This window comes from Odontesthes bonariensis, chromosome 13, assembly GCF_027942865.1.
Source record: "Odontesthes bonariensis isolate fOdoBon6 chromosome 13, fOdoBon6.hap1, whole genome shotgun sequence".
Classification (NCBI taxonomy): domain Eukaryota; kingdom Metazoa; phylum Chordata; class Actinopteri; order Atheriniformes; family Atherinopsidae; genus Odontesthes; species Odontesthes bonariensis.
The window spans coordinates 38,926,152-38,949,005 of record NC_134518.1 but is presented as its reverse complement, the minus strand read 5'-3'; the positions used below and the strand labels follow the sequence as shown (position 1 = coordinate 38,949,005).

Here is a 22,854-nt window from a genome sequence, read left to right as displayed (position 1 = left end):
CTTTGTACCAGGTTCAGATCTGATGACATAAATAAATGCACTGCATTGTGTGTGCTATCAATGTGTCGGTTTGGGAGGATGAAAGCCTGATCTTTCCATGTTTTTCTTTCCAGCAGACGGATCATCCTACAAATTATTGCCGATTGGACCACAACATGTACCCCAATTTTTTTGTTATCCCTTGTATAATAAATCTCTTCATACCAATATCCGTTCCAGTCGTTAATATGATGTTGATGTAATAATCATGCTCAAACCTTTGCAAACCTTTTGTCCTTAATTTCTTTTATTAGGCTCACATTACAGACTGGTAAGGCAGCTCATTTTCAGAAATAACAGCTTAAAGTGTGTGGTGAAAATATGGACAATAAACAGTATGAATATAAACATTATGAACATAAACGGGCAACAGTGCAATCATCGAGAACGAGATGACCGGAGCAGGAACAGCGGAGGGCACATCGGAGGTGCTGCATGGGCTCAGTGATGTTCTGGGGGAACAAGACACGACATGACATTATAGCATGCACTTTCATCCATTGTTAAAAAATAAAAAAAGGTGTTTCAGAATGCGGTAGTGGTGGCTGTGTGTACAATAGGTGCATGGCGCATCAACTCACCGTAAAGTTTGTCTATCATGCACTCAAACAGAGCTAAAAAGCGCTCCGTCTTCTGCTCGTGGCGCTTCTGCTCCTTCAGGCTCTCCTGTATCAGGTAATCCATTATGGGATTGGACTTCCTACTTCTTTTTGGGGATGGGGATGACTTTAGAAACAGATCTTCGTTTTCGGCGCTAAACCTGATCAGGCTCTTTGTTTGTGCTCCAGTCCCTGTGAATCAGTCACGTATATGAATACTTGTGATAATAGGTAGTGAAATGACGCTCAAAAGGAACTTCTCTATGGTTAACCAACTACATTGCTTGTAAATACTTGTGTTACAATATAAAAACGACAACTCTTTCGCAGCACCTTCACATGCATTGACCGATTACTCCATGTAAAATAGCGACTTTTCCCATGTGCGTTTATAGCAGAAAATAACTACACATTGCCACCATGTTAAACTCACACAATACACCAGTTATCACAACCTACAACGATTAAAAAGACTCGCGATCTCCCGGTAGTCGCGTTGTACTCTGGGAAATATATCATACCCCTTCAAACGGAGTCTGCCTGGCCGAAGCCCTCCGTTTCAAGGGCTACAACGGAGGGGAAGGGGTGAGGGGTAGGGCCAAGGGGTGAATTGGGATTGGGCCTAAGCCTCCTTCCTGCCTCTCAGAAGCAAACAGAAACACTCCAGCCGACATGTTTTTGTCCAAACTTTATTTATTTCAGAAACTGGACACATTCTTCAAATTTACAGCAGCTTCAACACAAAGACACAAACTGAGGTTCTATTCGGGTTCTGCTGCCTGAGACAGAACCAGCTGAACTTTAAAACATGGAGTCTATTCTTCAGTCAGAAGTATGCGGACTCCTCCACAGCAGCAGGTTCTGACGAAGCTTCCCGGGTCAGACTCTGAACTCTAGCTCCAGTATTTGGACTTGAAGGCAGACAGCAGGTCTCGGTACGGAGTGTCGGACCGCTGGGTTCTGAGCCGCAGGGCTCTGTGGATCCGTGGAGAGCGAAGGAGGAGGTTGTGTCCGAATCCCACCAGACTGGAACAGAACCAGTACAGAGCCATGGACTGTGGGGGGGGGGGGGGGGGGGCAGAGTCACTGGTTCTGATAGGAAAACAGGTCGAAACACACAGAAGCAGAACAAAACGGGTCCTATCTGAGGCTGAAAACTAACTGGGTCCGAGTCTGCAGAACTTTCACTGAAGGACTGAAAATCTATCAGCTTGGTTAGGGTTGGCGTGCTGATAGACTCAGACCTGACCTTCAACAATCATATCAAATCTACCCTACCAGCGGCTTTTAGCCGTTATGCTGCACACAACTGGAACAAACTACCAGCGGCTCTTAGCCGTTATGCTGCACACAACTGGAACAAACTACCAGCAGCTTTTAGCCGTTATGCTGCACACAACTGGAACAAACTACCAGCAGCTTTTAGCTGTTATGCTGCTCACAACTGGAACAAACTACCAGCAGCTTTTAGCTGTTATGCTGCACACAACTGGAACAAACTACCAGCAGCTTTTAGCCGTTATGCTGCACACATCTGGAACAAACTACCAGCGGCTTTTAGCCGTTATGCTGCTCACAACTGGAACAAACTACCAGCGGCTTTTAGCCGTTATGCTGCTCACAACTGGAACAAACTACCAGCGGCTTTTAGCCGTTATGCTGCACACAACTGGAACAAACTACCAGCGGCTTTTAGCCGTTATGCTGCTCACAACTGGAACAAACTACCAGCGGCTTTTAGCCGTTATGCTGCACACAACTGGAACAAACTACCAGCGGCTTTTAGCCGTTATGCTGCTCACAACTGGAACAAACTACCAGCGGCTTTTAGCCGTTATGCTGCTCACAACTGGAACAAACTACCAGCGGCTTTTAGCCGTTATGCTGCTCACAACTGGAACAAACTACCAGCGGCTTTTAGCCGTTATGCTGCACACAACTGGAACAAACTACCAGCGGCTTTTAGCCGTTATGCTGCTCACAACTGGAACAAACTACCAGCAGCTTTTAGCCGTTATGCTGCTCACAACTGGAACAAACTACCAGCGGCTTTTAGCCGTTATGCTGCACACAACTGGAACAAACTACCAGCGGCTTTTAGCCGTTATGCTGCTCACAACTGGAACAAACTACCAGCAGCTTTTAGCCGTTATGCTGCACACAACTGGAACAAACTACCAGCGGCTTTTAGCCGTTATGCTGCGCACAACTGGAACAAACTACCAGCGGCTTTTAGCCGTTATGCTGCGCACAACTGGAACAAACTACCAGCGGCTTTTAGCCGTTATGCTGCACACAACTGGAACAAACTACCAGCAGCTTTTAGCCGTTATGCTGCTCACAACTGGAACAAACTACCAGCAGCTTTTAGCCGTTATGCTGCACACAACTGGAACAAACTACCAGCAGCTTTTAGCCGTTATGCTGCGCACAACTGGAACAAACTACCAGCGGCTTTTAGCCATTATGCTGCACACAACTGGAACAAACTACCAGCAGCTTTTAGCCGTTATGCTGCTCACAACTGGAACAAACTACCAGCAGCTTTTAGCCGTTATGCTGCACACAACTGGAACAAACTACCAGCAGCTTTTAGCCGTTATGCTGCTCACAACTGGAACAAACTACCAGCGGCTTTTAGTCGTTATGCTGCACACAACTGGAACAAACTACCAGCAGCTTTTAGCCGTTATGCTGCGCACAACTGGAACAAACTACCAGCGGCTTTTAGCCATTATGCTGCACACAACTGGAACAAACTACCAGCAGCTTTTAGCCGTTATGCTGCTCACAACTGGAACAAACTACCAGCAGCTTTTAGCCGTTATGCTGCACACAACTGGAACAAACTACCAGCAGCTTTTAGCCGTTATGCTGCTCACAACTGGAACAAACTACCAGCGGCTTTTAGTCGTTATGCTGCACACAACTGGAACAAACTACCAGCAGCTTTTAGCCGTTATGCTGCTCACAACTGGAACAAACTACCAGCAGCTTTTAGCCGTTATGCTGCACACAACTGGAACAAACTACCAGCGGCTTTTAGCCGTTATGCTGCTCACAACTGGAACAAACTACCAGCGGCTTTTAGCCGTTATGCTGCGCACAACTGGAACAAACTACCAGCAGCTTTTAGCCGTTATGCTGCTCACAACTGGAACAAACTACCAGCGGCTTTTAGCCGTTATGCTGCACACAACTGGAACAAACTACCAGCGGCTTTTAGCCGTTATGCTGCTCACAACTGGAACAAACTACCAGCAGAACTGAAATCAGCCCCAACTGTAAGCACTTTTAAATTCAGGTTAAAAACATTTCTCTTTCGGTGTGCTTATGGTTGAGTTTTTCTTTTTCCCTCTTCTTTGATTGCTTTTAACTGTGTTTGAATTTTTATTCTATATTTTTTCTCTTTAACCCTAATCCCTGATAGGGGACATTTTTGTCCACTTGGGGTGAACTTTCTCCTCTAATTTCACACTGTAGATAGTGATACTCATCATATTTGGTCCAGTTGTGTATTTTTGACTATTTTTTCAAATTTCAAACACACATCATATACAATGCAATTTTTCATTGTGTAAAAAAAAAACTCCTTAATTTCTGAAAAGGGACATTTTTGTCCCCTTTTAAAACGACCTAAAAACATCATATATTAATATTTTTTTCCACTTTTTTTTTCATAAATCTTTTATTCCACTTCAGTTCTGATCATAACTACCAAGTTTTCAATTATTTTCAAAAAAATTAACCCTTTAAATGCCAATTTGAACTTTTTAGCCCAATTTTGAAGCCTTTAGGTGCCAGTATTTTCAAAATATGGAATGCAGAGTGGAATTATTGAGTAGGGATAATTAGGGTCTGGGATATGTCAATGATTAGCAACAACATTGATTTTTAGGGATTTTTAATTTTTTTGTTATGCCTGATTTTAAAAAAAAATCCTTAATTTCTGAAAAGGGCCATTTTTGTCCCCTTCTAAAATGATCCTCAAAATACCATATGTTAATATTTTTTTCCACTTTTTTTTTCATAAATCTTTTATTCCACTTCAGTTCTGATCATAACCATCAAGTTTTCAATTATTTTCAAAAAATTAACCCTTTAAATACCAGTGTATATGAGGTAAACACCAATTTTCGTTAAAAAACAGACACAAAAACTGCTGTATTTTCAATATATGCAATGCAAAGTGAAATATGAGCTACAACATCAGTTTTATCAGCTTTTTAGTTTTTCTGCAATGGCAGATTACAGAAACGGCTCCCATAGACATCCATTATAATGAATACAGCATTAGACTGTGGCACACACACACGCAAACGCACTTACACACACACACACACACGCGCATGCACGCACCCACACACGTACGCACGCACACACACACACACACACGCACACACACACACACGCACACACACACACACACACACACACGCACACACACACACACACACACGGACACCTGTGTGACCCCAGTGATGTTATGAGGTCGTCAGACTGAGAAATAGTTTGGGTTTCTTTGAGGTAACATAATAAAATAATTTAGGTGTCTTTGAGGTAACATGATGAAAGCACCCTCGTTTGTCAACGACAGATCCACCAGCATGAGAATACGAGAGCTGTGCACATTTCTCATTCTCCTGAAGGTTGGAAGGCATGGCACAAAAATTCAGCGTTGGCCAAGCCGTGGAGGAAGTCCTCAGACCAGGGCACAGCGACTCTCTCTATTCATCGTCCTCTGATGACTCCTCAGATGAAGAATGGGAACTCACCCTACCTCCAGCAGCTCTGATTATAACAGCACGGAGGATGAAAGTGATGACACTGCCGGCCTGTATATTCTGTTGGTGTCAAAAAATGGCACGATATCCTGGTCTGACAACCACGCCAACACCCTCCGATACCTGCCTGCACCCTGTGCTCGCCCTGGACCGACCACCTACGCATGCGCCCGCATAACCGATGTGAAGCCCACCTGGGATCTTTTTCTGACTGATGAGCTGATGGAGCTGATCATTCAATTCACCAACCTGGAAGGCAGACGCACCACAGAGGCCTGGAGGAACACCGACAAAGGAGAGCTGCAGGCCTTCCTCGGGCCACTCATCCTCGCCGCGGTGCATCACTCACGAGGTGAGAGCACCCTCAGTCTGTGGGATGCACTGGATGGGCCATGTTCAGGCAAACCATGGCACACACAAGATTTGAATCCCTTGTTTGATGACCAGCTGACATGACCCCATCGACAGCGAGAGGGCAAACTGGCTCCGATTGCAGCTCTCTGGGAGAAGTGGGAGAGCCGACTCACCCGCCTCTTCACCCCGGGCAGAAAGTCTGCATCGATGAGCAGCTGAAGGCCTTTCAGGGTCGCTGCGCGTTTCTGCAGTATATCCCGAGCAAACCCCCAAAATATGGCATCAGAGTGGGTTGCCTGTGACGTGCGCAGCTCATAGCCTTCCAAAGACATCTAAGATATGAATGATATGAATGTTTCAGTACGGTCGTACATTGGCCGTTTTACCGATGAAGGGTTTGGGAGTGGCGAGCTTTAGACGCTGTGTTAAAATGTATCGGCCTACGTCGTGGGCTAATAAGCTAAATAATAATATATAAATAATAAGCTAAATTGCTATTGTCAAGTATTGGAATGAAGATCTGCTCAAATGAAAACTTGCCATGGTTGGGACCATTAGAAGGAATAAGCCTGAGCTTCCCCCAGTCCATCTGCAGGCGAGCCACAGACCTGTGCGCTCCTCAACATTGGCCTTCACTGCAACACACACTTTCTGTAATCTGCATATCGCATGTCATATGTGCCGAAGAGGTGGAAAATGTTTTCCTCCTCAGCACAGCGCACAGGGACCCAGTGGTCAGCGAGGTTGAGCACCGAAAACCCCAACTAATCCTGGACTGCGCGTGCGTGTGTGCCATAGTCTAATGCTGTATTCATTATAATGGATGTCTATGGGAGCCGTTTCTGTAATCTGCCATTGCAGAAAAACTAAAAAGCTGATAAAACTGATGTTTTAGCTCATCAATGACATATCCCAGACCTAATAATCCCCCATAGAATATTTCACTTTGCATTGCATATATTGAAAATACAGCAGTTTTTGTGTCTGGTTTTTGACGAAAATTGGTGTTTACCTCATATACACTGGTATTTAAAGGGTTAATTTTTTGAAAATAATTGAAAACTTGATGGTTATGATCAGAACTGAAGTGGAAGAAAAGATTTCTGAAAAAAAAAGTGGAAAAAAATATTAACATATGGTATTTTGGGGGTCATTTCAGAAGGGGACAAAAATGGCCCTTTTCAGAAATTAAGGATTTTTTTTTTAAATCAGGCATAACAAAAAAATTAAAAATCCCTAAAAATCAATGTTGTTGCTAATCATTGACATATCCCAGACCCTAATTATCCCTACTCAATAATTCCACTCTGCATTCCATATTTTGAAAATACTGGCACCTAAAGGCTTCAAAATTGGGCTAAAAAGTTCAAATTGGCATTTAAAGGGTTAATTTTTTTGAAAATAATTGAAAACTTGGTAGTTATGATCAGAACTGAAGTGGAATAAAAGATTTATGAAAAAAAAAGTGGAAAAAAATATTAATATATGATGTTTTTAGGTCGTTTTAAAAGGGGACAAAAATGTCCCTTTTCAGAAATTAAGGAGTTTTTTTTAAAATCAGGCATAACAAAAAAATTAAAAATCCCTAAAAATCAATGTTGTTGCTGATCATTGACTTATCCCAGACCATAAATATCCCCCCTCAACAATTCCACTTTGCATTCTATATATTGAAAATATAGCAGTTTTTGTGAGTTTTTTTCACAGAAATTGGCGTTTACGTCATTTAAACCAGTATTTAAAGGGTTAAATTTTTTAAAATAATTGAAAACTTGGTAGTTATGATCAGAACTGAAGTGGAATAAAAGATTTATGAAAAAAAAAGCGGAAAAAAATGTTAACATTTGATGTTTTTAGGTCGTTTTAAAAGGGGACAAAAATGTCCCTTTTCAGAAATTAAGTTGTGTTTTAAATCAGGTATGAGGGTTAAAGGATAAGACCGGTTTTTTGACATTGGGCCCTTGATTTCACATTATAACATGATGTTCTACTCACCCCTGCTTGTTGTTGGTAATTTGGAGCTGTTCCGAAGATATTCGAGAGGCGTCTGGCTGCTCTCTTGAGATTTTCGGCCATGAAACGGTTTCCTATGGGCAAGCTTATACAGGCACAAACTATGCTGTTTATAATTTATTAATTACTGTACACTAGCACTGATAACGTGGAGGTGCGTCGCTTACTTAAAAAAATCCGGGTTACTGTAATTTTGAATTTTAGCCGAATGAATAAATAGGCAGCAGGTCTGTGGGCTGCCTGTGGCAGTAGCACCACGATGACGTCAGTAACACCCACTTTACGACAAAAAAAATCAAAATTACAGTAACCCAGATTTTTTTAAGTAAGCGACGCACCTCCACGTTATCAGTGCTAGTGTAGAGTAATTAATAAATTATAAACAGCATAGTTTGTGCCTGTATAAGCTTGCCCATAGGAAACCGTTTCATGGCCGAATATCTCAAGAGAGCAGCCAGACACCTCTCGAATATCTTCGGAACAGCTCCAAATTACCAACAACAAGCAGGGGTGAGTAGAACATCATGTTATAATGTGAAATCAAGGGCCCAATGTCAAAAAACCGGTCTTATCCTTTAAATTGCTTGTTTTTATGCTGCTTCGTGCTGTTCCTTTAAAGTCTTTATGTGCAGCACACTGAGCTGCCTGTGGTATGAAATGTTCTGTATAAGTAAAGATGCCTTTGGTCTGATAATCCTCAGAAATGTGGCAGCGGGACTCGACTTGCTCTAAAACTTCCTACTCGCCACATTCCTGCATCTCCAGCAGCCAATCAGAGGCTCCCACCTGACGCACAGCTGACGGCTCTGAACTCACCGACGGGACCGCGGCAGCGATCGGGATCATCAGAACCGAGAAGCCTCTGATCCCGTTCAGAACCAGCCGCTGGAGCCTGGAGGCACCGACCCTCTGCAGAGAAAACACCTGAAGAAGAACACAGGTGACATCACAGGTCAGGTGATCACAGCACGGTGACATCACAGGTCAGGTGATCACAGCACGGTGACATCACAGGTCAGGTGATCACAGCACGGTGACATCACAGTGAGCTCACTGACCTCCACGATCAGCAGGTTGGTGAGGCCCAGGCAGACGGGAAGGATCCAGGTTGAGTCCGGTACCGTCAGGTTGGTGAACCACATGGCGCCGCTAACCGCCAGCTCAGCCCGCAGGTCTGCACAGAACACGCCGGTCAAAGAGCCGGACCAGAACTGGACCAGAACCGGCCCAGAACTGGACCAGAACCGGACCAGAATAGGCCCAGAACCGGACCAGAACCGCACCAGAACCGGCCCAAAGCTGGACCAGAACCGGCCCAGAACTGGACCAGAACCGGACCAGAACCGGACCAGAACCGGCCCAGAGTCAGCTGATCCGAACACCTGGTTCCTACCTGACGGATCCGCGCTGAGGTTCCGGAGGGCCAGAGACAGACTGACCCAGAGGGGCAGCTGGACCCACACCAGCAGGCTGGCTTTGAAGGGGTGGCAGTTATCTCTGACGTAGAGCTGCGACACCAGGCGCCGGAGGTTCTTCTGGAACTGAAACCTGGACCCAAAGCAGAACCCACATTCACTGGTCCATACAGTGTGGTTCTGTTCTGGTTTTATTGGAGTCTGACCCACATTCACAGAACCTGAACCTACAAACATGGACTAATTAAACATGACCGGGTCTGGGCCCAGCTGGTTCTGCAGCTGGTTCTGCAGCTGGTTCTGCAGCTGGTTCTGGGTCTGGGCCCAGCGTTCTGGTTTCTTACCGGCTCTGCTTCTCGGTCCAGCCTCTCTCCTTTGCTCGCACTGACACTTCGTATCGGAGCCGTTTTGCCAGGTCGGAGATCTCCACCTGCAGCGTCTCCACCTGCGCACCAACAGAGGTTACTGAAGATCTGTTCACATGTTAGGCACACAGAAACCAGGCAGCAACCAGAACCAGAGGTTCTGATCAGTTAATCAATGAACAATATATGTATCAGATCGATAACAAAGATCAGCTGCTGATCTGTCAGATCGATAAAGATCAGCAGCTGATCATTTAGATCGATAACAAAGATCAGCTGCTGATCAGTCAGATCAATAACAAAGATCAGCAGCTGATCAGTCAGATCAATAACAAAGATCAGCAGCTGATCAGTCAGATCGATAACAAAGATCAGCAGCTGATCAGTCAGATCAATAACAAAGATCAGCTGCTGATCAGTCAGATCAATAACAAAGATCAGCAGCTGATCAGTCAGATCAATAACAAAGATCAGCTGCTGATCATTTAGATCGATAACAAAGATCAGCAGCTGATCAGTCAGATCAATAACAAAGATCAGCTGCTGATCATTTAGATCGATAACAAAGATCAGCAGCTGATCAGTCAGATCAATAACAAAGATCAGCTGCTGATCATTTAGATCGATAACAAAGATCAGCTGATGATCAGTCAGATCGATAACAAAGATCAGCTGCTGATCAGTCAGATCAATAACAAAGATCAGCTGCTGATCTGTCAGATCGATAAAGATCAGCTGCTGATCAGTCAGATCAATAACAAAGATCAGCTGCTGATCAGTCAGATCGATAACAAAGATCAGCTGCTAATCAGTCAGATCAATAACAAAGATCAGCTGCTGATCAGTCAGATCAATAACAAAGATCAGCAGCTGATCAGTCAGATCGATAACAAAGATCAGCTGCTGATCAGTCAGATCAATAACAAAGATCAGCTGCTGATCAGTCAGATCAATAACAAAGATCAGCAGCTGATCAGTCAGATCAATAACAAAGATCAGCTGCTGATCAGTCAGATCAATAAAGATCAGCTGCTGATCAGTCAGATCAATAAAGATCAGCTGCTGATCAGTCAGATCAATAAAGATCAGCTGCTGATCAGTCAGATCAATAACAAAGATCAGCAGCTGATCAGTCAGATCAATAACAAAGATCAGCTGCTGATCAGTCAGATCAATAACAAAGATCAGCAGCTGATCAGTCAGATCAATAACAAAGATCAGCTGCTGATCAGTCAGATCAATAACAAAGATCAGCTGCTGATCAGTCAGATCAATAAAGATCAGCTGCTGATCAGTCAGATCAATAAAGATCAGCTGCTGATCAGTCAGATCAATAACAAAGATCAGCAGCTGATCAGTCAGATCAATAACAAAGATCAGCTGCTGATCAGTCAGATCAATAACAAAGATCAGCAGCTGATCAGTCAGATCAATAACAAAGATCAGCAGCTGATCAGTCAGATCGATAAAGATCAGCTGATGATCAGTCAGATCAATAAAGATCAGCTGCTGATCAGTCAGATCAATAAAGATCAGCTGCTGATCAGTCAGATCAATAACAAAGATCAGCTGCTGATCAGTCAGATCAATAACAAAGATCAGCTGCTGATCAGTCAGATCAATAACAAAGATCAGCTGCTGATCATTTAGATCGATAACAAAGATCAGCTGCTGATCATTTAGATCGATAACAAAGATCAGCAGCTGATCAGTCAGATCAATAACAAAGATCAGCTGCTGATCAGTCAGATCGATAAAGATCAGCAGCTGATCAGTCAGATCGATAACAAAGATCAGCTGCTGATCAGTCAGATCAATAACAAAGATCAGCTGCTGATCATTTAGATCGATAACAAAGATCAGCAGCTGATCAGTCAGATCAATAACAAAGATCAGCTGCTGATCAGTCAGATCGATAAAGATCAGCAGCTGATCAGTCAGATCGATAACAAAGATCAGCTGCTGATCAGTCAGATCAATAAAGATCAGCAGCTGATCAGTCAGATCGATAACAAAGATCAGCTGCTGATCAGTCAGATCAATAACAAAGATCAGCTGCTGATCAGTCAGATCAATAACAAAGATCAGCTGCTGATCAGTCAGATCATTAACAAAGATCAGCTGCTGATCAGTCAGATCGATAACAAAGATCAGCTGCTGATCAGTCAGATCAATAACAAAGATCAGCTGCTGATCAGTCAGATCGATAAAGATCAGCAGCTGATCAGTCAGATCAATAACAAAGATCAGCTGCTGATCAGTCAGATCGATAACAAAGATCAGCTGCTGATCAGTCAGATCGATAAAGATCAGCAGCTGATCAGTCAGATCGATAACAAAGATCAGCTGCTGATCAGTCAGATCATTAACAAAGATCAGCTGCTGATCAGTCAGATCGATAACAAAGATCAGCTGCTGATCAGTCAGATCAATAACAAAGATCAGCTGCTGATCAGTCAGATCGATAAAGATCAGCAGCTGATCAGTCAGATCAATAACAAAGATCAGCTGCTGATCAGTCAGATCGATAACAAAGATCAGCTGCTGATCATTTAGATCGATAACAAAGATCAGCAGCTGATCATTTAGATCAATAACAAAGATCAGCTGCTGATCATTTAGATCGATAACAAAGATCAGCTGCTGATCATTTAGATCAATAACAAAGATCAGCTGCTGATCATTTAGATCAATAACAAAGATCAGCTGCTGATCATTTAGATCAATAACAAAGATCAGCTGCTGATCATTTAGATCGATAACAAAGATCAGCTGCTGATCAGTCAGATCGATAACAAAGATCAGCAGCTGATCAGTCAGATCGATAACAAAGATCAGCTGCTGATCAGTCAGATCAATAACAAAGATCAGCAGCTGATCATTTAGATCGATAACAAAGATCAGCAGCTGATCATTTAGATCAATAACAAAGATCAGCTGCTGATCATTTAGATCGATAACAAAGATCAGCAGCTGATCAGTCAGATCAATAACAAAGATCAGCAGCTGATCATTTAGATCGATAACAAAGATCAGCAGCTGATCAGTCAGATCAATAACAAAGATCAGCTGCTGATCATTTAGATCGATAACAAAGATCAGCTGCTGATCATTTAGATCAATAACAAAGATCAGCTGCTGATCAGTCAGATCGATAAAGATCAGCTGCTGATCAGTCAGATCGATAACAAAGATCAGCAGCTGATCAGTCAGATCGATAACAAAGATCAGCTGCTGATCAGTCAGATCGATAACATTGATCAGCTGCTGATCAGTCAGATCGATAACAAAGATCAGCTGCTGATCATTTAGATCGATAACAAAGATCAGCTGCTGATCAGTCAGATCGATAACAAAGATCAGCAGCTGATCAGTCAGATCGATAACAAAGATCAGCAGCTGATCAGTCAGATCGATAAAGATCAGCTGCTGATCAGTCAGATCGATAACAAAGATCAGCAGCTGATCAGTCAGATCGATAACAAAGATCAGCAGCTGATCAGTCAGATCGATAACAAAGATCAGCTGCTGATCAGTCAGATCGATAACAAAGATCAGCTGCTGATCATTTAGATCGATAACAAAGATCAGCTGCTGATCAGTCAGATCAATAACAAAGATCAGCTGCTGATCAGTCAGATCAATAACAAAGATCAGCTGCTGATCATTGAGATCGATAACAAAGATCAGCAGCTGATCATTTAGATCGATAACAAAGATCAGCAGCTGATCAGTCAGATCGATAACAAAGATCAGCAGCTGATCAGTCAGATCGATAACAAAGATCAGCAGCTGATCAGTCAGATCGATAACAAAGATCAGCAGCTGATCAGTCAGATCGATAACAAAGATCAGCAGCTGATCAGTCAGATCGATAACAAAGATCAGCTGCTGATCAGTCAGATCGATAACAAAGATCAGCAGCTGATCATTTAGATCGATAACAAAGATCAGCTGCTGATCAGTCAGATCGATAACAAAGATCAGCTGCTGATCAGTCAGATCGATAACAAAGATCAGCTGCTGATCAGTCAGATCGATAACAAAGATCAGCAGCTGATCAGTCAGATCGATAAAGATCAGCTGCTGATCAGTCAGATCAATAACAAAGATCAGCTGCTGATCAGTCAGATCGATAACAAAGATCAGCAGCTGATCAGTCAGATCGATAACAAAGATCAGCTGCTGATCATTTAGATCGATAACAAAGATCAGCAGCTGATCAGTCAGATCGATAAAGATCAGCTGCTGATCAGTCAGATCAATAACAAAGATCAGCTGCTGATCAGTCAGATCGATAACAAAGATCAGCAGCTGATCATTTAGATCGATAACAAAGATCAGCTGCTGATCATTTAGATCAATAACAAAGATCAGCTGCTGATCATTTAGATCGATAACAAAGATCAGCTGCTGATCATTTAGATCGATAACAAAGATCAGCTGCTGATCAGTCAGATCGATAAAGATCAGCTGCTGATCAGTCAGATCGATAACAAAGATCAGCTGCTGATCAGTCAGATCGATAAAGATCAGCTGCTGATCAGTCAGATCAATAACAAAGATCAGCAGCTGATCAGTCAGATCGATAACAAAGATCAGCTGCTGATCAGTCAGATCGATAACAAAGATCAGCAGCTGATCAGTCAGATCGATAACAAAGATCAGCTGCTGATCAGTCAGATCGATAACATTGATCAGCTGCTGATCAGTCAGATCGATAACAAAGATCAGCTGCTGATCAGTCAGATCAATAACAAAGATCAGCAGCTGATCAGTCAGATCAATAACAAAGATCAGCTGCTGATCAGTCAGATCAATAAAGATCAGCTGCTGATCAGTCAGATCAATAACAAAGATCAGCTGCTGATCAGTCAGATCAATAACAAAGATCAGCTGCTGATCAGTCAGATCGATAAAGATCAGCTGCTGATCAGTCAGATCGATAACAAAGATCAGCTGCTGATCAGTCAGATCAATAACAAAGATCAGCTGCTGATCAGTCAGATCGATAAAGATCAGCTGCTGATCAGTCAGATCAATAACAAAGATCAGCAGCTGATCAGTCAGATCGATAAAGATCAGCTGCTGATCAGTCAGATCGATAACATTGATCATTGATCCTCACCTTGGAGATGACCACCAGCTGATAGGCTGCCAGCGGCAGCGTGATGACGGTCCTCACCGTCAGCGTGGCGGCCATGATGCTCAGCCACCATGGCAACCCGCTCACCTGCTGCGCGCTGACCAGGAAGTGCTCACACAGGTGGACCAGCGCGGAGTCCGCCAGGCTTCCGTACCACCCGCCGGCAGCAGCGTCACCTGCGGCCGCTGGCGCGTCACCCGACGCGGTCCGTGCAGCAGGCAGAGGCGCGCAGGTGAGGACACGTGACCTCCGGAGGGTCCCACCTGAGCACCGGGGACCCGGAAGCTGCAGGACGGCGGTCCTCACTAACCCCCCCACCCTGAACATGCTCAGTCCGGGAGGCACGCGGCGGGACAGAGCATGCGCGCTGTCGGAGTACGTGAACCCAAGAAGAAGAAGAAGAAGAAGAAGAAGAAAATCCTCAAAGTGGATTTGTTTACCTCTTTTCTTTCACCTTCGTTCCCCGGTCTGCGCGCAACAGAGCGTCGCACATATATGACGTCACTATACGAGTTACCATGCGTCGTGCAGTTATGCCGTCATCGAGAGGTAAAATAGTAAAAAATTAAATAAAATGAACAAAAATGACTGAAAAAAATGTGAGATTGTGAAATGAGGTTTAGGGTTAGGTGCTCGCGCTCTGGTTAAAGGGAATTTAAGTGTTTAAATGTGTTTAAACAGCTCCGGTGTTCTTTGTCTTCTTTGATTAAAGAATGAAAACTGTTCTGAGGTAGAGACAGAAGGGGAAGCTATCCGTATGAGTAATTATTATTATTTAATACATTTTATTATTGTTGTTCACCTTTGCGTAACATCCACAGACCCTCTCTCTCCATCTCCCTCTCTTCATTTATTATTTAAACTACTTATGTATGTATTTATTTTGGAATGCTTATTTGTTCTTAATTTATTATTAATGATACTTGTCATGTTTTTGCACTGTTTTTGTATCTTGTAAAGGAAAATAAAGTATTAAAAAATAATAATAATACATCCACAGACCCGTTTCCGGTGCAGCTCTTATTCTGAAGGCGCAGCGGAAGTGCAGCTTTGTGTAATCTGGTTACCGGACAGATCGGTTCCTCCGGCAGACGCAAACCATGGCGGAGTACAACCAGGCCGGCCTGCTGGCGGCCCTGCTCCTCTTCACGGCTCTCACTCTGCGGGACGTTTACCTCGGCAGGTCGGGCACACAGCAGCCCGACGGCCCCGGCCTCTCCCCGGACACCCTGCCGGACTCAGAGCCGGGGAAGCCGGCCAAGGCCTCCATGTACACCGGGCCCGTGCTCCGGTTCCAGTACTGGTGAGTTAGCTTCATTTTGTCAAATTTAATGTAAATATCAGAGGATTTATTAAGTTCTACAAAGCAATATAGTTTTAATCAATTAAACGGGATAAAGTGTTTTCATTAAATTGAATAAAACGTGTTTACACTCAGGAGCTAACATGCTAACATGCTAACATTCACCTGGTGGTGCTTCTTTCCCCTTTCGACTCAGACGGGTTTAAACAGCAGGTTGTTGTGGGTGAAACGTCTCTGAAGGAGAATCACCTCCAATAAAGAAGCATTTACTCATAATAATAATAATAATAATAATAATAATAATAATAAGTACCAGAGTCCAACTCATCAGGAGAATAAAGTAATCATCAGAGAACGGGAGGAAAGCCACATGTAAACCTCAGACCTGCTGATTGTCTCCTGTGTGTTCTCAGCATCTCCTGAGGCTACAGCAAAGTCTTCCAGGAACACTCTCACGCCATCAGCCAGGTGTACCCAGACATGCGCATCGAGGGGGGAAACTACCCCCCGACCACCGTCAACAGGTGAGCCGTGACCTCATTAAACCAGGTAAACACACACACAGGTAAACACACACACAGGTGAGTCATGACCTCATTAAACCAGGAAAACACACACACAGGTGAGCCGTGACCTCATTAAACCAGGAAAACACACACACAGGTGAGCCGTGACCTCATTAAACCAGGTAAACACACACACAGGTAAACACACACACAGGTGAGCCATGACCTCATTAAACCAGGAAAACACACACAGGTGAGCCATGACCTCATTAAACCAGGTAAACACACACACAGGTGAGCCGTGACCTCATTAAACCAGGTAAACACACACACAGGTGAGCCGTGACCTCATTAAACCAGGAAAACACACACACAGGTGAGCCATGACCTCATTAAACCAGGAAAACACACACAGGTGAGCCATGACCTCATTAAACCAGGTAAACACACACACAGGTGAGTCATGACCTCATTAAACCAGGAAAACACACACACAGGTGAGCCGTGACCTCATTAAACCAGGAAAACACACACACAGGTGAGCCGTGACCTCATTAAACCAGGAAAACACACACACAGGTAAACACACACACAGGTGAGCCGTGACCTCATTAAACCAGGAAAACACACACACTTTCATGTGTCTAACCCCCCCCCCAGGTGTCTCGGTAACCTCTTCTCTTACCTGAAGCTGCTCGCCATCCTGCTCATCGTCAGCGGGCAGAACCCGTTCCCTTTCCTCGGACTCGACACCCCCCGAGCTTGGACCTGGACTCAGGACAACAAGGTATCAGATTAAATCAAATTTATTTATATAGCACATTTCATTTACAAAACAGTTCAAAGTGCTTTACATCAAATAAAAGCATTGCAGCAGGGAGTGGGAGAAGCATTAAAATACATAAAAGAATATAAAGAGAAACAAATAAAATAATTTAAATGAATTTAAAAACAAGCAACAGTCCAGATAAGTTCAAAGATATCGTGCAGATTTCATGCATAGACACATGAGAACAGAAATGTTTTTAACCTGGATTTAAAAATGTCTCCATTTGGTGAAAGTTTAAAGCGATACTTCGGAGTAGATTCACCCTGGGGTCATTTGAACCGTGACATCCAGCCAAGTAGCCCACCCGCAGTTTTTTCGATCTTGGCTGAACATCAGCTGAGTTACTGAGTTATCCCGAATAGCTTAGTACAAGCGCTAACGGACCCTGGCAGTATCTCCAGAATTACCACACTAAAATCACATGCCATGACACCAAACTTCTACAGTAGTACAAATATGGTCTGTACTCACAAAACGATGCATTTGGAAGTTTGTACATAGTCCAGGAGTTTATTATTATCAACACAAGCCTGATAGCTTCTCTGCAGCTAAAGCTGCGGCGACGTCACTTCTGGGAGCTTCAAAGTAAGATGAGGGTTGATCTACTACTGTAGACAACAAAGCCAGGCTGCTCAATTTCTCCATTAATAAAATAAATTCACGACTCTACAACATAAAAATTCATAAAAAAACATGTAGAATATAGCATATACTTTGTTGTCTACAGTAGTAGATCAACCCTCATCTTACTTTGAAGCTCCCAGAAGTGACGTCGACGCAGCTTTAGCTGCAGAGAAGCTATCAGGCTTGTGTTGATAATAATAAACTCCTGGACTATGTACAAACTTCCAAATGCATCGCTTTGTGAGTACAGACCATATTTGTACTACTGTAGAAGTTTGGTGTCATGGCATGTGATTTTAGTGTGGTAATTTTGGAGATACTGCCAGGGTCCGTTAGCGCTTGTACTAAGCTATTCGGGATAACTCAGTAACTCAGCTGATGTTCAGCCAATATCGAAAAAACTGCGGGTGGGCTACTTGGCTGGATGTCACGGTTCAAATGACCCCAGGGTGAATCTACTCCGAAGTATCGCTTTAATCTCCACTGGCAGTTTGTTCCACTTGTTGGCAGCATAACAGCTAAATGCTGCTTCTCCATGTTTAGTCTGGACTCTGGACTGGACCAGCTGACCTGAGTCCTTGGATCTCAGAGCTCTGCTGGCTTTATATTCTCTGAACAGATCACAGATTGTAAACCATCAGCAGGCTTTTAAAATCTATTCTGTGACTGACTGGAAGCCAGAGTAAAGATTTTAAAGCTGCTGTGATGTGTTCAGATCTCTTAGTCCGGGTTAAAACTCCAGCAGCAGCGTTCTGGATGAGCTGCAGATGTTTAATGCTCTTTGTGGGAAGTCCAGTTAAAAGAGCGTTACAGTGATGGAGTCTGCTGTAGATGAATGCATGGAGGAGTTTCTCCTGGAAACCTTTAATTCTGTTGATGTTTCTGAGGTGGTAAAAAGCTGCCTTGGTGACAGCTTTGATGTGGCTGCTGAAAGTCAGATCTGAGTCTATCAACACTCCGAGGTTACCAACTCGCTCAGTGATTGTAAGGGCCCGAGTCTCAAGATATTTACCAACGCTGACCCTCTTCTCTTTGCTACCAAACAGAATGATCTCAGTTTTGTCTTCATTTAATTGTAGAAAATTCTCTCTCATCCAGGTGTTTACTTCCTCCAGACACTGACACAGTACGTCTGCTGGGCTGCAGTCGCCATGGTGACAGAGACACATAAAGTTGTGTATCGTCTGCATAACTGTGATAATTGATGTTAAAATTCTGCAATATCTGACCCAAAGGGAGCATATACAAGTTAAACAGAAGAGGTCCAAGAATTGACCCTTGGGGGACTCCACAGAACCGTTACCTGCCGGGTGCGGTACCTGGTTGCCATGGCAGCAGCCTGACCACATGCCCTGTGCTTTCAGATCTTCTCGTGTCTGATGGCGTTCTTCCTCTGCAACATGATGGAGACGCACTTCCTGTCCACGGGAGCCTTCGAGGTCACTCTGAACGGTGAGTTCTGATTGGGCGAAAGGGTCGAGGTCAGAAGCAGCTGCTGATGAGGGTCACCCTGTCGTCATGGAAACTGAGGGGATGCTCGGGGACTCTGTGGGTCCTGGAAATCCTTGAAAGTCTTTGAATTCTGATGTTTTCAGCTTTGAGAAGGAATTGATCGCAACTGATCGTCATGGTGATACGATGTTTGTCAGACCTCACAGCCAATCACTGATCAGCTCACACCTCTTAGGTCAGGAGAGCTCAGGTGACCTCTGTGATGTCAGAGGGTCACGTGACCCAAACAGAAACCATCTTCTCCACCTGTGATGGGGGGGCTGACGGGTCACCTGACCGTCACACCTGCAGCCGAACCCGACCAATCGGCGGTTAGCGATGAGTCGTTGCTTGTCGGCAGGGTGAGGCACTTCCTGGTGTAACGCTGTTTTCCGTCCCCCCCTCAGACGTTCCCGTGTGGTCCAAGCTGCAGTCGGGTTACGTGCCGAACATCCAGGAGATGTTCCAGATCCTCGACAACCACCTGAAGATGAACCAGGGGGGTCACATGACCTTCTCCTCCACTTAGAGCTGCTCACACAGGTAAACACACACACACAGGTAAACAAACACACACACACACACACAGGTAAACAAACACACACACACACACACAGGTAAACACACACACACAGGTAAACACACACACACACACACACACACAGGTAAACAAACACACACACACACACACAGGTAAACAAACACACACACACACACAGGTAAACACACACACACAGGTAAACAAACACACACACACACACACAGGTAAACACACACACACACAGGTAAACAAACACACACACACACACACACACAGGTAAACACACACACACACGCAAACAAACACACACACACACACACACAGGTAAACACACACACACACAGGTAAACACACACACACAGGTAAACACACACAGGTAAACACACACAGGTAAACACACACACACAGGTAAACACACACACACACGCAAACAAACACACACACACACACACACACACACACAGGTAAACACACACACACAGGTAAACACACACACACACAGGTAAACACACACACACACAGGTAAACACACACACACAGGTAAACACACACAGGTAAACACACACACACACAGGTAAACACACACACACAGGTAAACACACACACACACAGGTAAACACACACAGGTAAACACACACAGGTAAACACACACACACAGGTAAACACACACACACACGCAAACAAACACACACACACACACACACACACACAGGTAAACACACACACACACACACGCAAACACACACACACACACACACAGGTAAACACACACACACACACACAGGTAAACACACACACACACACACACACAGGTAAACACACACACACACACACACACACACAGGTAAACACACACACACACACACAGGTAAACACATGCAGGTAAACACACACACACAGACTTTGATCCATCAGAGTGTTTAAAGGTAGCAGAAGCCCAGACATGTGACATGTGACCTGTGACCTCTGACCTCTCTGTCTCCTCAGCCGTGCTGCGTTCAGGTGCCCCGGCTCAGTGGGACGTTCGCCGCTGGCGTTCATGAAGGTCCGGCCTTAAAGCAGAATCTGCGGGGCCGCGCCGGATGTCCGCGCCACCAAACAAGCGCTCCCTCTGCACCGGGTCACAACTCAGCACTACACTACCCACAATGCACCTGCCGGCAGGTGGGTCTGCCTGCCTGGACTCTGAGGTTCCATTCATCAGAACAAAACTGTTCCCAGCTGAACTTTCTGAGTTTTTACAAGATAAATAAATAAATAAATAAATAAATACTGAACAGTCGGAGTTTGTTTTCAGACCGAGTAGAAAACGATGAACCAAACTCGGTGATTAAAAACAACATTGTTCATCAGGTTCCATCTTTGTTGTTCAGCAGCTGACTGATCAGCTCTGCAGGATGGAGCCACACCATCACTGATGGTGGAAATGTTTCCTTGCAGTTCTCTCACAAACATCGACTCCTGTTTCTTTAGTTGGACATTTTCCATTTTCAGACATGTTGCTCTGAGTTTTCTGCCCTCTCACCCTGACTGGGAACAACCGACATCTTCTTGGAGGAGTTTTAGAATCCTTTCCACCGAGCTCTCTGCTCCTTTAACTCTCTTTAACTGCAGACTCATTCACATATTTACATTTCTTCAGGTTTTTTTTTTTTTTAGAAATGCAGATTACAAGATGATTTGATCATTTTTTTCCTCTACTTTATCTGAAAAACTAATAATAATATTTAGAACTAATTAATTTTTTGGGTCTATTTTACAAAGTCATCAAACATTTGAGTGTCTGGGACTTGTTTTCTACACGTTTAAACGGGTTGGATCAGAACAACGTGACTGTCAGGTCACATGTTGGACTTTCTCGAAGCTCATTGGTGGCCTGTAACCGTGGTGACGACATCATCAGCCAGCTGTCTGTATCTTCAGTGTTACCTGTGATGAGTGATGATGGTTCCTGTGGCGTCCTGACGTCAGGTTCTGGTTCTGAGTCCTGATTCCATCACAGCCTGGACCCAGCCGGACCTCAGGGAGGTTCTGCTGCCTCATCCGGACGGGCTTTGGTCCCCATAAGGTCCAAAAGGTCCAGATGAGGCACCAGAACACACACGTTCCACATAAAACTCTGAAAACATGAAATTGATTGGTTTGATTATTGATGATCGATTTCCACACCGAAGTGAATAAAGTCTGTTCTAATGAAGAGTTACCATGGTAACACATTAAACCTCTGATCAGTTATCAGTCAGGATCTCATGGTTCTTGGTTCTCAGAGTTTAACCAACAGAGTAATTCTGCAGTGTTGATAAAAGGTGAATCGTGCTGAAGAAGAAGAAGAAGTGGAGGTCTTGTGGAGAAAGGTTCTTGTGCAATAAAACACTTACAAAAAATAAAATAAAAAGACATTTGAAAGTTTGTTTTGAGTCTACTGTTTCCTCCTGTAACAGGTTATTGGATATCTGAGTCATGTAACTAGGTATTCAGTAATTCACTTATTACACTTCACAATATTAATAGAATGTTATTAGAATATATAATATAATATTAGACTTGTAAACACACAGATATGCCTATATAAAAGAATTGAGTAAATCAATCTGTAAATGCGTCCAACAGTGCTGGGAGTCACATTTTCAATGATAAATAATGGTACAGAAACAACGAACAGGGTGGAGCGCAGAAGCATGATGCCATCATATAATAAGGTGTATTTACAGAGATTTATTGTTTCAAAATGAATTTGTAGTGCAAACTGAACTAACAGCTGTTGTTTTTGCGAATTAAATTAAATTAAAATACTGGAGTAAAATAATGCTTTATTATATATATATATATAAATAATAATGTTTTA

At 43.7% G+C, this 22,854-nt stretch overlaps 2 protein-coding genes across 2 annotated transcripts; one reads left to right on the top strand and one right to left on the bottom strand.

Annotated features, from left to right (window-relative positions):
- Nucleotides 1-1,311: 1,311 nt before the first annotated feature.
- cox18 (cytochrome c oxidase assembly factor COX18) lies at nt 1,312-15,246 on the bottom strand. Its single transcript, XM_075482066.1, has 6 exons — nt 14,698-15,246; nt 9,549-9,649; nt 9,183-9,337; nt 8,848-8,963; nt 8,606-8,713; nt 1,312-1,693 (listed from the first exon to the last, which is right to left on the bottom strand). The coding sequence occupies exons 1-6, from the start codon at nt 15,040-15,042 to the stop codon at nt 1,532-1,534; spliced, it is 987 nt and encodes a 328-aa protein (XP_075338181.1). The 5' UTR covers nt 15,043-15,246; the 3' UTR covers nt 1,312-1,531.
- On the top strand, nt 15,151-21,286 carry selenot2 (selenoprotein T, 2). Its single transcript, XM_075482068.1, has 7 exons — nt 15,151-15,264; nt 15,716-16,018; nt 16,432-16,542; nt 17,185-17,311; nt 19,342-19,429; nt 19,876-20,011; nt 20,997-21,286. The coding sequence occupies exons 2-6, from the start codon at nt 15,816-15,818 to the stop codon at nt 19,995-19,997; spliced, it is 651 nt and encodes a 216-aa protein (XP_075338183.1). The 5' UTR covers nt 15,151-15,264; nt 15,716-15,815; the 3' UTR covers nt 19,998-20,011; nt 20,997-21,286.
- Nucleotides 21,287-22,854: the final 1,568 nt, after the last annotated feature.